The 17,485-nt window shown below is 36.5% G+C and overlaps 1 protein-coding gene across 3 annotated transcripts in view; it reads right to left on the bottom strand.

The window, feature by feature from the left end:
- Positions 1-85: 85 nt before the first annotated feature.
- Positions 86-17,485, bottom strand: part of RORA (RAR related orphan receptor A) — a 76,663-nt gene continuing 59,263 nt past the window's right edge. For all 3 annotated transcript variants that reach the window (XM_082322324.1, XM_082322323.1, XM_082322325.1), the window contains 6 exons: positions 16,976-17,097; positions 15,600-15,732; positions 14,816-14,923; positions 13,298-13,408; positions 11,865-11,977; positions 86-10,504 (listed from right to left, as the gene is read on the bottom strand). In XM_082322324.1, the coding sequence (XP_082178450.1) occupies positions 10,340-10,504; positions 11,865-11,977; positions 13,298-13,408; positions 14,816-14,923; positions 15,600-15,732; positions 16,976-17,097 (752 nt within the window). In that variant the 3' untranslated portion in view covers positions 86-10,339. The remainder of the gene's footprint in view (positions 10,505-11,864; positions 11,978-13,297; positions 13,409-14,815; positions 14,924-15,599; positions 15,733-16,975; positions 17,098-17,485) is intronic.

Here is a 17,485-nt window from a genome sequence, read left to right as displayed (position 1 = left end):
TACAGGATAACAGTACATAAAGCACATCTAAAATCGATGTGTTCAATGCACTTAATAAAGGTAATGTAATATTAAAGGTACAGTTTCTAAGTACAATATAACAACATTCATATTAGAATGAAAATTGGAGTATTTAAAAGACAACATTAAATCTTTTATTTTTACAGTCATATTTACAAAATGAATCAAAATACTTTTTTCGGGACTGAGTAAAATAACAAACTTGAATATAAGCAGGCTATCGGAAGAGTGAGTTGGAAAGGTCCATGAAAGTGAAAAGTTAAGTGATTGGGTAAAGATCATTAGCAAAGGTTTAGTACAATACCACTTTAGTATTCCTCTTGATGGCTTACATTTTATTGTGGCTAGAAAAGGAATTTATACATACTGTACACATAACAGACAGCATATATTTACATGTACAGTATAATTGCATTTAAACTTGTGTGTATTTACAGAAATTTGAGCGTATCACTCAACGAGGTTTTTGAAGTCTATGTGCTTAATCTTCAAACTGACGTCTGTTTGTAATCAGCATTTATTCTGGTCTTGTTACATTGAACATTTAGTAAGCAGGGAGAATATATGTTAACCAAATGTTTTTGCATAAATATATCAAACTATTAAAATTAAAACAATAGGGAGAACCTGTTTCTAGCATTATGTATAGGTTAGTACATACAAATTTAAGAGCGACTCCTTTTCTCTTGGAAAATATCAAAAGGTGACTTAAATCAACAAGGGAAAATAAAATTGTCATGGCTTATATTTAAATAAGATTGTAGCTTCAAGAGGTTTTTATAATTGTCCTGATAGTGTTTGCAATTAAACATTCCACTTATGAAAATATACCCACGGTGCAGTAAAGTTTGTATTTATTTTTAGGACAACAGTATGTTTGCGGTTTAAAAAAAATTATTTATATATATATATTCCTTGGATTGAGGGTATAAAAGCAGTGCATGGAAGCCAAGAATCATGGCTTTAAAATTCACTACCTTCTATTATCAAAAAGTGCAGTAAACAGAAACATTGTATTTAATAAATTGCTCAAAAATCTTTGCTAAAGATCTTATAAATTCAGTAATATTACAGAAAAATTCTAATAAATATTTAAAAGGTTAATTACCTCCTTAGTTAGATATTTGATATCCATCAGTTTTTAAGATTAACATGAAAACAATATCTAGAATGAAAGGAACAGGGGATAGGAATACTTTTAAGGGTACATGACTATGTAAATTAAGGTATACATGAAAAATAAAAACAAAACCCCCAGACCTGACAAAGCGTTGCAAATTCCACTTCTTAACTAACTTTAGTTGCTAATGGCTGTCCTTGGATATGTATGCATGATTTATAAAGCATATCCAAGGACTGAATTTAGCCATCCATCTATCATGGAAGATTTACAGAAAATTCCTATTTACAGTAACTGGAGTTAAGTGTGTAGGCATGGCCTAGTAACATCCACAGTTTGAGTGTGTACAGATCCTATTTAAAGTGAAGAGGGAGGAAGGCACCCAGCAGAATAACATCTATAAATATCAGATGCAACAACAGGATAGAACTCTCCCAACAAGCCAAATAACTACCTCCCTTTCAGACAGACAATGTATTGTAATTACTTTATACTGGCAGATTAGCTGTTTTTCTTTTTTCTGATACAATACAGGCAGACTCTTTTAGCAACCAAAAGGATAACAAGCTGGACAGAACATTTTCAATAACGTTAATAATTAATAATGTTAATAATGTAGAAAAAAATTCTACATTTGATATCAAGTATCTGTACCAGTGAAGTAATTTTCTCCTTATTAAATATACTATAGAATAATTTATATAATGACACTATGCATTTAAAGAGAAAACCATGTCCCAAATCTTGTACTCTGATACAGGTACTTGTTGGGCATATGTTGGTGTATATATATATATACACAAATATATATATATTTATATATAGTTATACTCAGTGAAATTAACAAGACCCAAACGTGGTATTGTCTAGGAATAAAAGGGGTTTGTTTGCTTTTGTTCACAAAAGTAACTTATCTAGCACCACACATCAGAAAAACACAAAAATAGCACACTCTAGTTCTAAACAGCTATGTCTAAAATAGATTATATAGTAAAACAGATATTATACAGCATAATGTGGTATTTGATAAACAGATAAATATTTGCACTGTGTAGGCTGTTTATAGTATAACTTTATCTATACAGAACGAAAGCAAAAAGTTAACTGTATAGAGGTGAGCAGAACAACATTAAATATTATGACTCCAAAGCAGAGACAAAGTTAGAGTTGAAAGAATAGAGCAAGATAAAATGTTTACAGGCCATTACAAGTCCTTAAATTAGTAGTAAAATAAGGAATCAGTTGCTCAAGTTTAAGAAAGCAGTAAACAAGAGATTGCATTTACATGCAGATGTCTAAAACTTGTATTTCTTTTAAATCTATGCACAAAAAGTCATTTGTTTTTATTGCTTGACATTCAGTTATGGCTAGAGTATTTTTAACCTTTTTTTGTACTTTGGAAACAAGAATATTGTTAAAGGTGCCATAAAAATGGACAACATTGAAAACAGTTTGCAAATAAACCACCTAACACTGCAGTTCTTTATACATTTTAAAAAGCCTTGTCTGGGGTTTGTCATATGTTAAATATATTTAATCTGGGAAAATACATTGTAGCTTGAAGCCTCCCATTGGCCCAAATATCCAATACAAAAACACATCTCCAGAAAAGGAGCAGGCAGACAATACAGTTACATATAAAGAAGCAGCCAGTTAATGTCCTAATAGTTCAAATATTCACCACTGTTCTGTAACTTGTTTCTAAATCAATGTAGAAATGAGGAACATTTTGGATTTAGAAAGGTGTACAGTACGTATGCCTTTTTGTGAAATAAAATTCACTGTATTGCTTATGAATTCTCTGCATTAGATATAGATAGAATTACAGATTGCAAGTTCCTGTAAAGTTTGTGCATCTACATTAAGACTTTGTGGGGTAATTTAGGGTAGTGTTTCTCAAACCGAAAGTCACAACCATTTGAAAGTTGCTGAAGTGTTTAGATTATTATCAAAACGCTATGTCAGGCAAACGTAGCTCGGTTCTATATGAAGTGTGGCAGCTGGGTTCTCCAGCGCAGAGCATGTGGTTGTGCTGGCTGCAGACGAGCGCGCTGGCCAGGGAATCGTCCCACTTGCTGGATGCAGCTCAGCCCCTGCAGCGTGGAGGAGCTGGAAGAGCTGGCTGTTGGCTGCAAGCGTTTGCAGTAGCCATGGAGTTACTAAGTACTAGCAGCAGCTCAGTTCCTTCAGTTAGGAAATGCTGCCAGTAATTACAACTGGTTCGCACTCCCTGCCCTAGAAAAAGTAAGTTAATTCCAACACAGAGAGCCCTATGAAGAAATATAGCCCAGAGGGATTGTGCTTTCAGAAAGCTTGAGAAACACTGACTTATAGGAAAACAAGTATACAAAGGACATAGGAACACCGAAAACATGCAGATGTTAACAAAAAGGTGTGATGTCACACATCAAGTTGAACAACTTGATTGTGAAGTTCAGCTTGAAGAAGTAATGAGATTATGAGGGAAGACATACAAGTGAATATTGTGGCAGAAGAAATGAACCTGTGAGTATTGATCTGAAGCCTTTATCATGTTTTGTTTCTTATTTGGATAGCCTACTTATTGCTATAAAGTTATTGCTATATTCTACCAATGATAAAGGCAGAAAAAAAAAAAGATCAACAGCAACGTTACATATGAAAAAGGTAGAATACAGCTTTTATTTTGATGTTAAAATTCTATTTAGTACCTGAATAAAGTTCCAAAGATAGACTGTATATTATCCTAAATGTTACATATTTTCCCCCTCAAGTCCAGTGACTTAGCATTATTTAGCAAGCTATTATCACAGTACTAGGATTAAAGCACATACTGCAATGATTTTTAAATAAATACTCATTTAAATTTTAAAACTTCTCTTTTTGTTGTTATATTTGGTATCTGTATGCATTTGCCCTCATTTCCACCAAATGATTTACTGACAGGAATATTTAAGCATAAAGAAAATAGGAGGCTAATATTCAAATATATTCATGGATGAAACTTTTAAAGTAATAAATATTAGTACTAATAGTGAAAAAATAATTCTAATAGTTATATTTCTCCAGCTAAGGAAAACAAAGATGTTTCTTTTGTGCAATCTGAATCAGCTAGCACAGGTAGAATTTCATATACTCAATACTCAAGAGAAAATTGCTTATTACTTTTGGATATTGGATAGTAAATGCTGTTTCTGACATTTATATTAATAAGTTTACATTGGGGAGTTTAGGAGTGTGCACAGAAAAAAATACACATTGTTTGTACAGCTTATACTATGCAACCTGTTTTGTTCACCAAGTACAGACTGGGGAATGTCTATGCCAATCCAAAAAAAAAGATATTGTAACATTTGGATCACCCCACTACATATTTAAAACATCTTATAGATTGTACATATTAACAGTATGCTTAATTGATCTGCAAGCACATAAAGAATAGGTTCTATTGTGAATCAGCAATAGGAATTTTCTTCTGCTGAAGATGCCAGAACACAAACTGATCAAGAGGTTGTACTTGCTAAGCAGTTGTCTGGCTTGGAAGGCCATTCCAAGCTAAACTCGACTGTCAGCCTGTAAAACCGTAAGAAAGGTTTCCCTGTTTATTAAGCAACCTAAAGTAAACAACTGGAAGCCATATACCCAGTGAAAAAAACCTCAGTAACCTAAGATACTGGAGAACTGATGCTTTTTGCAAGAAGACAGACATGTTTGATGGAGAAATTCAGTCTCTTCCCAGTCTAACCAAAGTCTTGAAATCTTGCTCATTTTGTTTGTAGTTGCTTATTTACTTTTCTACTTGCATTTTCAACAGAATGTGAAGCCATAAGCCAAGGCGAAATGGGACAGGCTTCCAGAATCCTACAATTTGACACGTGGAGACTTCCTAGACATTGCTGGTTTTTGGTGCCATTGTAATCACTTGGAATTGCTGTACTGGATGTACTAGGTAGGAAGATGGCTCAGCCTGAATGTTTCTTTCCCGTCAGGGTTTTTGCTTTACCATGAAGCGTATGCAACAATGACAGACAATGTCTGAATTGTTCTTGTATTCCTGCTGATCTCTGTTCCTTTCTATATGACTTCATTGTCGAAACCTAATCAGTACCTTTTCATTCTTACTGTACTATCATAAACTAATTTGTTTTCTTTGACAATAATTTTAACACTGAAAACGCATTTTCTATTGCAAAACACTGAAATTCAGCTGGAAAAATAGTTCTATCATTATAAAAAAATGTCCAGAGGGTACTGAAATTAATTTCAATCATTTATTTAATGGGTAAGCATTAATTTATTTTCTAAAATATAATTGCAAAACCTTTGCGCTGTTTGGAGTACTTTTGTTTCGAACAAAATAAAGATCAAAGAGTAGCTGTACTGCAAAACTGAGAAAGAGAATGAGGCACGCATAGAGCATTTAGTTAAAAAAAATATCCAGTTCTCTTGTGCCTGGGGGGGAGGGGGAAAGGAAGAAATACTAGCATATTTTTTTTAAGAGTAATTTGTTCCACCAGTAGTACTGGCCACCCTGTTGAAGAGTTTTAGAAGATCCCTGAGCACATTAGTTTCTGACTCTTAACCCCAGCTCCAAAATGATAGGGCTTCTGTTGTTGATAACGAGATGGATTGTCATTCACAGTTAAGTCAATCATAAGGTGCTTATCTATTTACCCTTTTTTTCACCAATCAGCACAAAGAACTGTCAGAAAATAACTTTTATTTTTCTTTTTTAAATAATAAAAGGGCACAAAATTTAAACAATGTTTTGTGACAGTGGTTTAGGATTATTATCTGGCTGCCCCTCAACAACAGACAAGTGATTCAATCGACATTCCTTAGCAAAAAAAAAAAAAAAAAAAAAAAAAGGCAAAAAAAGAAAAAAAAGGCAAAAAAAAAAAAAAATCCTGTACAAATATGTATTTTTCCCTGAGGGATCAAGGTTACACCCGCAAGTGCTCTATGTACATATTGCACTGTAGAGGAATGAAGAACATGTGCAAAAAAAGCAACAATGATTGAAGCTTACTAATCAAACCTTTTAATCACGACTGCTATGTCATCTTGCATTTTGGAATGTCGGAACACAGCTATTCCTTTAATCTAAAATGTAAAAAACAAAAAAAAAAAAACGAAAGAAAAAGAAAAACATACCTCTACTATGGCACATTCAATGAAATAAAAAGTTTTCCAAAGACAAATAGACAAATTCCATCAAGAAAATAATACAAAGTTCGTTCGTTTGGTTTTTTTTGTTTTTTAGAAAAATTACATTACTTTCTTTCATTGTTTCACATTACAAAATCTTTTTTTTTTAATGTTTACACAAATCACATTTTATTGCAGGAATATTTCAAGTGCCATCAAACATTTATAGAAGGGTTAAAAAAATAGAAGTCTCTCTAAAGTGGTCCAGACAAGGCTTTGTATAGAATAAATCTTTTTTTCCACCTTCTATTTTTGACTTAAGTATTTTGAATACATTTTCTTTATTCCATTGACACTTAACAGCCTAGAAGCAGCCACTCGCACGTACCCACGCATATATTCATGTGCGCACACAAATGTACTCTCTCACACACGCACAGGTGCACATACACACAGATATCTTGGTATCCATACTAAGATAGAGAAGCTTTAATAAAGAACAACCAAACTTAAAAACAGCCTCCCTTTTCACCTAATCCCATAGTTTTTAAAACATCAAACAATGTTGGAGATGTTGAAGTATTTTAGGGTGGTTAAAATGACAGTATAGTATAGTATAGTATAGTATAGTATAGTATCTTATCTCTTTCCTAGAAAGCCAGAAAATATCTCTGTGGACAGATGTAACACCCGATGAAAATCTCTTTGCAGACTTTAAGGAACAGATCATTCAAAAAAATCCTTTATTCCTTTACCTTCAGCTGTCCTCATGTTTTTGTTTGTAGTGAACTGGGCAGATTACAAAAATACTCATGTGACCCCAAATTTGTTTTTTAACAGAATATTTGGTTGATCATCTGATAGCAGGCCACAGTCCCAGAGATTCTGCAGAGTGCATTTCCTCTGCCGCGCTGGGTTCTTACATGGCCATCGCTCCGACGTTATTCTATATCCCCTTTCCTAAAAGCCTCCTTGGCAACAGAAGCCTTATCAGTACATCTGCCATGCTGTATCCCTTTTATTCCCCTGTCTATGAAGAGCAAAACAAAAATAATATTCTATTGCCAAGTGGCTGTTAACTGTGATCAGGAAAGCAGAGTTACTTAGGGTATGTATGCACAGCCTGATTTAACAAGGTGCCAGTACACAGGAGCTCCCACGGACACAAATGACAGCACTTTCTGGCCTGGAAGATCACGTTACAAGCTGTTTTCAGATGCAACGGGCTTTCAGCTAAGGCTCTACCTGGAACCTTTTTATGGTTATGTATTTTATTAGTAAATGCTCCAAAAACCTGTGTTGTCAATGACTTGTGGGTGTAAATACGCTGAACTAGATACCAAACAAAACCATTGACACCTAGATGCTTAGTAGAGTACTAATACTCATCAGGAAAAGGTAAGAAAAGGACGTGACTGAAAATGAATCCCCAAATATTTTTCCTGGTAGTCTACTTATTGTCAGAAGTAGGAGTTTTATCTCACTCTCTAAAAAAGTACAGGTCTTACTTCGTTATTCATTAGTTGACACTGAAATTAAGTTTAGTTGGTCTTTACAGGACTAGCACCTAAGGCTGGTCACATTCAGAAAACATTTGTTAGTTAAAAGGGTTGCTTTAAAAATAGGAACACACATTAGAATGAAAGTACCGTATCATTCCAGTTACTCCAATAAAGTAAACAATGATTCTAGGAGAAGTGTTTCAGTGAGACTGGAGAGAGCCTGTGCTGGGCTGTGAGCCGCCTCTTCGGGAGCAGGCAGGATGGAGCAGTAAAAGGACGGCTCTATGGACTTTTTCCAAAAGCCCTCTCATGCCTCCATCCCGGTGCTCGTGGAGGTGCAGGTATTCCCGTCCCATACTCCGGGGCCGTACTGCTTTGAAGGGGAAACATATGATGCTCATCTTCCCCTCCTTTCAAACCATAGAGTAATAGCTGTAAGCTTCCCTGATGTGGCAGACTTTAACAGTTTTAATAGGTGTCAACAGCTAAATGTCTCAATTTGACCCCAAAGGAATCATGTTCAAATCACAGAATAAACCTCTATTTTGCTTATAATAACCCACTGACCTAATTCTCCTTTTTAAAATAGTTAGGCTTCGGTGTGCTTCATTGACTTCTGTTACTTCTCAATGACTACAATATGTATAAGAGATTGTTTATCCTTGGAAATTAAAGCAGTGGAGCACATTTTGTCTCATTCCTTTTTCTTTTTTTAAAATTCCTGGCTTTTTCTTATGTACTTCACCAGAAGCTTCATTTGTGTAGGCCTGCAAGGCACCCAGTTACACATCCTCATCTCATCCAAACCGATTATGCACCTCTGGCTCAAACAGCCACAGTTTATTTTGTGATGTCGTTTATTGTGGATCTGCTTCCTTCAGAACTAGGTTTACTTGCCAAATTTGCTCAGAGACAGTATTCTTCCTAAAGGGAATGGTAATTATTAATAATAAAGACTGCAAGATTTGGCTTACTAGTTGGTTATGCAATACAGGAATCACAATTTCAGAATTACAGAACACAGATTTATGATATTTATGATTTCCAGGCATTATACAGAGTACACAACAGTGCTTTCTAGCAACAGTGTGCCTTTACTTTGTTAGTCTGTCCTCATCTGATAAACTTTAAAGTGCATCTTTTTAAATAAGGAGAGCAACGGACTTCTCCGTTCAGCTCCCTGAAATTGAACTGCTGGATGCTGGAAGAACATGGGTCAGTGTCTCATCTCACTGAAGTCAAAGACAAACCTCCTTTGGATTTTGATAGGCTAGAGTTTGGAGTTTGAAGGCATTGTTTACGATATGGAGTAAAAAAGTATGTAATATTATGTATAAAAATTACTTTTCCACATACATGTCATACACACATACTTTTACTGTAGATACAGACTTGAGTAAATACCTTCAAACCTGGATTTATGTTGGGCAGAAATACACTTTATTTAATAGCCTGATTTTCAAGGATGCTGTGTTACTCATTTGTAAATGATGTGTAATTGCTTAGTTTAACTTTGACAGTGGAAACTCAGCACCTTTGAAAATGAGGCTTTTGACTTGTGCACCTAAATCTGAATTTAGGCATGCGATTTTAAACATCCAGGTTTGAGAGATTTTAAAATAAAAGTACCTTTGAAATCAACAGCTGAAAAGCTGATTTTAATTTAGAAAATTGTCACTATTTTCAACTCTTAAAAAAAAAAAATCTGTGTAACAATTTCAGGATATGACCAGCCTCTCTTTAAAAGTAACATGGAAAACAGCAGCATAAATACCTCCCAATGTACCAGTACCTGCCAAACCTTTTTCAGTTAAACTTGAATTTCTGGTGCACATGCAACACAACAATGAACACGCTAGCATTTAATTTAAAGAAAAAGGTGCAAAATGAAAGTGCCTTATCAATTCAACAAGAAAAGCTATACCAGTAACTACATTTTATATTAATTAAAACAATATATAAACAATATCTCTTTTGCTATATATAGTCTTCATGCCCATTTACCCTGTAATATATTATAATGCTATTGTTGCTATTGCTATGGACCCTTTTCATGCCGTTCTGTCTACTGGCAAACAGTGGTAGGTGAAAAAAAATCGTCCTTCATGAAACAATGAGCAAGTTGTGCAAACTGATGCTGAAATCTCTGCAATGCACACCAGTCGCTGATTACTAGGTGGACTCTCTGTTCTGATCAACAAATTGATTGTTCTGTCAAAAGTCTGGGCAGTGAACTACAAGAGAAAACAACCTTCTTACATTAGTACCCTCAGTCTGTGTAAACAGAGGTCAAGGATTGAGAAGTTGAGACAGAAAAAGGGTCCATATTTGTAGGCATAATGGAAATCATATGCATGAGAAAAACAAGTTCAACTTTGTTTCATTGTTTCCCATCCTTCGCCTGACCCCGACCGCCAAGAGATGTGCAGTGTGTTGGCTCCCTAGGTCTGTGCAGGGCCATATAAAGTGTCTTGGTTTTCTTTCTTTTTTTTTCTTTTTTTTTTTCTTTTCCTTTCTTTTGTTTTAATGTTTGTACTTCAGACATTCTAGAAGTGCTTAGGTGATACGTTTACCCATCAATTTGCATCGCTGGCTCAAATTCTGAAGTGAACAACTCCTTGTAAAGTGGAGGAAAATGAAGTCGTACAATGTCTGGGTATATTGCTTTAAATGCCATAAGCTTTTCTGTATGTCGTCCGCACAGTGCTCTTAAAGTAGACACTTTGCATATTAACTGTAAAAAAATGAACAGAAGTCATATGGTCATATACGGAACCCGGCCTCCCAATCTTGCTCTTAGGATTAAAGCTCTCTGAAACACTTTGAGTTCACTTCAATTGTTTACTGTAACAATGACATTTCAGATATGTAGTCATGGATGTTTGTTATGTTAGATTAAAAAAAAAAAACAAAAAACAAAAAAAGAGAAGAGGAAGCCACTAAAAAGCTATTTAAGTAATGGATTAATGCTATTTGTGAAATAATCTTTTCTTTGCGTTCCTTGGAAAATGTATCATTACGTTTCCTCACTTGCCCAGCAAGCACTGGATTGATACAGAAGTATTTCATGGCTGGATCTTAATTCATGCAACTTAGCCATTCTCTTGGAAGAAGACAGTCCTGACTACTTTTAAACCCACTGTGAGCATTATGGAGGGAACTGGCAATGCAGTAGATTAGGCTTTTTTAATTTATGCCAAATCAGGTGAAAAGGAACAGACCAGAAGAATCTGTACTTCAAAAATATCACTAGGGCACTCCCTCTAACTTACGGAGTAAATTATTTTTATCAAAGCACATGGAAGAAACTTTCTTCCAACAAAGCTATCCACGGTATACACTGGGAAAAGAATTCTAAGAGCTAGGATTTGAAATGAGGACAATCTGCAAAGCCCGGGCTGGACTATCCTGCTTCTATGGTAATTCATTCTGTGGTGTGAAACTAAGTGTATGGTTTCTGGTTGTGTAGAGTTCTAAAAGGAACTACCTCTGTAAGGAGGTGCCTATCCTCCCCCAGTTCTTCAGATTTATTTTTTGTAACATCACAGCACTTTTCCATTTTTGAAAAATTAAGTGAAGATACTTTAGATTAGCATAATAGTATGTAGTATCTCTTTTCTCTTCCCTAGGCATCAATATTTGGAAGAACTGCTGAGAAAAAGGCTGTGTAGGGAACTTCTGAAAAAACAAGGTTGGTTTGGGTATTGCACGTTGTAACAACTTAATTGTCATGCAGGCAGAGATTTCACGAGGATTAAGGCATGCATGTTGTAGAACTGAAATAGTATTCTGTGTGGCAGAAATGTGGTCTAGGAGAAATAGGATAAAAACCTTCATCACTTTTCATGAAGTTCAACATTAAAATACTTTTCAGACCATTATCAACCTTGTTCCCCAGTACATCATCATTTCACCTCTTCTAGCTTTTAGTAAACAGTTTCAGCTAAGCACCTTTATTTTGAATAAAGAACAAAGAATTCTGGTTTTAGAAATAACAAATTAACTGCGTAAAAGCTTTTACACCATCATTGGGATACCGTTGAGAAGAAAGCATACTTTCACAGTTACGTGACATGGCACAGTAGGAGTCTTACCTTTGTTAGAATTCCATCTTCTCGGTGGTTCTTCTGTAGGACATGCTGAAGTGCTAGCTGGATCTTCTGTTGGAGTTTTTCAATTTTTACTTTCTCCTGAAGCCATGAGCGATCTAAATGTAAATGGAGTTAACACCTCTAGTACTGCACACATCAATCACAGTGCACCAGGAAGTACTAAGTCTGTTACAGATTCATCTTCTTGTTTGCAACCTTCCTTCCACTTCTTATATACTCTCATATAGAAAATCAGTTTCAAAATTCATACGTTTTGGAGTATATTTATTACGTGCACTTAAAATTACTTTTATAAAGCCCTTAATTAGAAGAATGCAGCATATCTCAGTAAGAGTTATTACAAAATGAAATGAAAGCTAGCAACTTTTTAGTGGGAAATGAATAGATCACACAATGAACAAGTAGTTGGAGTGGATCTTCTTGCTAAGATCTACAGTGACATACAGAAAAATCAGAAGCAAACATTCAGCTATGAAAAAAAAAAAGCTCCTAAACTTCCTAGCAGAAAAGTAGTATTAGCTGCTATATCCTCTGTGTGGCAGAACTGTGGGATTCCGTGGCTTACATATTAAGACACAGGGCTAACATACTTCTGATCTGGCAAACAGCATGAGACTAAACCCACTGTTGCTAACAGACTCTTCCACCACCACTCCTGAGGCCACTACGCTGCAGTCTAAAAACAGAGCGTTTATTTCCTTGGGTGTTATGCCAGACACGAACTGACTTTCTGCGCTGGGATCTTGTTTCACCCGACCTAATAAGCCTTCCCAGAACCTGGAGTACTGTGTGTATCTACTTGAGATTATTCAGTTATTTTAGTCATGGGCATGGTAGACCCAGGCTGACTCTTGGGGTGGGTTATATGTCTGGCACCATAGTTCTCAGTGTACACAGTTTCACGATGGGGACAGATACCTAAGCTACCTCGGTACCTTTGTACCACACTAAAATGGCAACCCCGCTTGACAGACCTGAGGTGACACTGGAAGCATTCTGTCATGTGCTTGAGATAATTCTGCTAGAGATGCAAGCTCGCATACAGTGACAGCTGACTATATAAATTCAGTGGCTACCTTCTGCCTGTCTCACCTAGATTAACCCAGTGGTCTCACTCACATGCAATTAAGCTTTTTGCAAAGAAGCTGAGTCCTCAACGAGGTGGAAATTCAGAAAACACGAGCTTAGATTAGGATTTCCAACTTAACAAATTTATTCCTAAATTCATAGTTTTAATGTGTTTATTAAAATAAAAAATATTCAAAAATTAAAATAAAAATTTTGGTCAAGGAGGAGACACTAAAAAAGATGATGACATTGCACACTGTCCAATAGTCTTAACATTATCATTAAAAAGACTTCAAAATAAAAATTACGTCTACCAAATAAACCTAGAGCAAACTTTTATCTCTTACCTGCCGACATTAAAACAAACGCAGAAAACAAAGCTATCTCATCTTCTGTCAGGTGCATAGAACATAAACTTTTTCCAAATTCAAACACAAAACTAATGAAGTCTTCACAACCTGCCAAAAAGAAGGTACATCTCATGCCACATTGTTTAGAACTACTTCAGAGCTACAGAGTTGTTAATTTATTCTGATGGAGGTGAAAAACGGATGTAAAAGTACTTCATAGGTGAACGGTCTGCTCCTTAAGGACTGTGGAGTGATAGTAGTGAGATCTCACTCATGCTTGAGCTTATTACCCCAGTTCCATGAGTCCCCAGCTCCCACACCCCGGCAGCCAGTATTTTGGAGGTTTGGCACACTGTATCTTTTCCACATTTGGTTCTTCTGGGATAAATACGGATAAAACCCAGGCCATTTTCAAGCTCAAAACTGGTTTAGCTTTGTGTCTGTTCTAAATGGGACTTTCTCATGTCACTGTCGACTGGAGGTTTGAACCGTGTACTTGAAAAGTGCTGATTTTAAGACTATTGAGCACACAGAAGAGGGAGGGGAGAGAGACATACAAGGTCCATGCAGGAGCAAAAGGAGAAGCCAAGGTCTGAAAGCTTTTCATGCAGAAAAGGAACTCTGTCTCCTTTCATCCATTCTCTTGCTCACACAGGTGTAAGTCAGGTTACTGCTGCTGTTACACATGCTGTTACGCAGTTCGCCAAAGTGGAGCCCTGCTTTGAAGGGGATTGCAACCTGATGGAAGAGGGCTCCCCTCTGCAGATCTCAGCCCCAGCCCAGCCTAAATTTCTGGATGTAGCTGGTAACAGATGAAAGTTATGTTTCACTGGAACCCACATCTGATACTGCATTCTCTGAATTGTTTGCACTCAGACCTTGTACCTTGAGGTGTTTTAGAAAGGCAGAGAATACTTCAGTAATTGTACAGCATTCTCCACTGCCACATTTCACTGCCCTCCAAAATGGCTTACATCCCAAATCTATACTCACTGAAATGCATCCTTTTAAAATTAGTAAAAATATACAGAAAAAAATTCAAAATTATAAACTGTTGTTTAATTAAAAAATTGATTTACAGTATTATATCTGCAAATAACTTGACTTTGCATATTACAAAACACTCCTAACATCTTCAAAGCAGTAACGTCAGCATATCCAAAATTAGCTTAAAGTCTGCTGCTTTTGCCAACAGGATATATAAAATGTTACACTAGCTATGAAGTCTGGGCTTCTGTTCTTAACAAGTGTGTCCAAACTGCTCTGCCCTGATCTACGTGTTGAATTTCAACACCAACAGTCCTTTACTGCATGGAGTTAAGCAGTTTTAACTCCTGAAATCAGCTTGGCCTCAAACAGAGCCAGCATGACTGCTTACAAAATAAGCAGTTTGAGCTTTGGAACTCTTATTTGAATACTATAGCCTGAATTTTTCAAAGCGGCTGTCCCCTTGCTTTTCTACCTTATTATTTTTATTCTGTTTTTTTTAAGATACAACACTTGACATTTCCTTACCTAAGGACTTGAAAACCTCTGGGCTAGCATACTTGCCATCAAAGTAGACTGTGTTGTTCTGGGAGTCAAAGGCACGGCACATTCTGATGAACACAACCTCTAAAGACCCTAAAACAGAAACAACGTATGTTTGACTATTTAAGTAGAGACTTCAGTTGCAAAGAGCAAATGAGGATTTAAAAATTTCCTATGCTCTGCATTCAGTATCAATTGAGCAGGGTAGTAGGTTTCTGTGGTGTAACAGAGCATAGTTTGATTTGCTAGTAGAATTAAAAGAATTCCCATAAACCCGTTTAGAAGTTTTTGCTAAAGGAACTTAGCTAATAAACTCTAATAATTTTTTATTAATGAAGTCTCTCAAGTCAAAGCAGCTTATTTAGACTCATGTTCCGAAGCTTTGACAACTTTGTCCAGTATTGGTAAACTGCATTATTTCTACGACACCTTGCATAGAACAATCTGGATATTTATCTTGAAATATGTTATTCACTATTAGCAAGCCAAAATAAAAAATTTGAATCCGACTTTTCCATCTTTACACACTCATTGCTCCCTTTGTTCATCATGAAAATTTCATATGTAGACTTGAACTCGTCCTATCCAGAGGAACTAAGAAAGTACAGTACTTCAAACAAAGACACAGACAATTTGTAAGGTTTTCCCCCTGTATTATTTTAAATGATCATTGTACAACATGTATATATGTGTATACAGTCGCTGTATACAGGTAACACCTTCCTCAGTCAAAACTAATAGAAGCAGACCTTAAAACTGACCCACATACCTGCTTTTAAAAGCACAATTTGATCGTTTTGACACAGTTCCATAAAGCCATCAATGCGTTTGGCAAATTCCACTACATACTGTATAGCTTCTGTTATTTTGACTGCGCATAACTGCCACATTACCTCCCTTTGCTGTTCGAGAGAGAAGAAAAATTGAAAAATTACTAATCAAGGTCTGGAAAACCCATTTTCATAAAGAAAAACTGAGATGAAAAAAAAAAAGCGGAGTGAACTCTCTTCAGCACTCCTGGCTACAGTCTGCTTATGAGACAAGGGGAATTAACCTCAAAGCCAAAGCCTCACGTGGATGAGTGACAATGCAAACATTTAAGACTTCTTCAGCGATGTCAGAAGAGATCCAGGTTGGAGTGTTTTTACTTCATAAGCCAAAAATGTCAAAGTATAATGACTCAGGTGATTTCAGTGGGAATTTTATTCACTGCATCAAAAGAAAATGCCAATTTACACTAGCAGTGCATAATCACGTTTTTCCTATCAACTTCTGTATTTTGTACTGAATGTAAATTAGCTAACTAGCTTGTCTTCATAAAGATACATATAAAGAGATACATATATGAAGATCATCTTGTTAACAACATAAAAAAGGCATGCAAGTAATGATGTTTTCGTATGTCGATATTCAGAATGACATTACCTAATGAGTGGAAAAAATGGTATTCTTAAATATTTTTTTGTGGAACTGAAAAATGAGTTCAGAGAACAGCGTGCTTTCATAGTGCTTCCCAAGACAGTTTTCCACAAGCAGCCGTTTGGTAGTAGTTTGTGGATGGAAGGCATATTGGAAACACAAACATGGATTACATCTTACAGTCCCCACTGGTGGTATGGCAGCAGCGTGCTGCTGTTCTACAAATAAAACTGAAACACTGAGTGACAATTGTAGAATGAAACAGGATTACAAGCAGGCATTGAAGGCTGGAAATCTGAGAGAGCTCTGTGTTTCTAAGCTCAAATCAAAACACAACATGTAAAATGACAAAACTTGGTGGCTTCAGCTTTTTCTGGTGGTGGTGGTGGTGTTGATCTGGGAGATCAAAAATTAAGAAATGAAAATAACACGCCATCTAGGATTGAAAAAATTTCTCTGGTTTCTTATCCTTGTTTATCAATCACAGACAGATAGATTTTAGGAGTATGGCTTTGCCTTTTCCTGTGCTTGTAAAAATCACACATGCAAAGGGTATCCTAACCATCTTGCCGCTTTTGATTCTAGGGTATTATTTTTTTTTGAAAACACACAAAAATATACATTCCCGATAGTAAACAGAAAGCAGTGAAAAAGTGAATTTTGCAGTGTGTTACAGAAATACCATGCTTTAAAAAAAGCATGCCGTAGTTTGGCATGCTTTTATACCTTGTTCTGATAGTTCTCAATTTCCTCCTGCAGAAAAGTCTGCCATGTTATCTGCTGTAGCTCCTCTCTCAAGTACTGGCAAGTTTCCATGTGTGACTTGGAAATATTCTGTGCAAGATGTTCTAAAAGGAAGACCAGAAAATGACACGCGTTAAAAATGCAAAGCTATAACTTCAGACACGAGAAAGCTAACGTATTCCAGTTGCAACGGGGGGGCGGGGAGGGGGCTAGCTGTTAGAAAAACATGCTTCAGTTTCAGATCTCCTTGGATTTTGCTTCACGAAAAGAGAGACATGCAATGCCAACCGCTAGCAGGACGGCGGGCAGCGCGGCAGAAGCCGGCTCCTGCGGGGCCCGCCGCCGCCGCGGGAGGGCGCTCTGCGCACGCGCGCGCCGCCGGCTTCGGCGCAGGCAGGGCAGGCAGCGCAGGCAGGGCCCGCCCGCCGCGCCCCAAGGCGTGCAGGGGAACTTGAGCTTATGTTGGCATGAGCAAGCTTCTGCTGGCGACAG

This window comes from Platalea leucorodia (genome assembly GCF_965183815.1).
Source record: "Platalea leucorodia genome assembly, chromosome: 9".
NCBI lineage: Eukaryota > Metazoa > Chordata > Aves > Pelecaniformes > Threskiornithidae > Platalea > Platalea leucorodia.
This window is presented reverse-complemented; position numbering and strand designations above follow the sequence as displayed.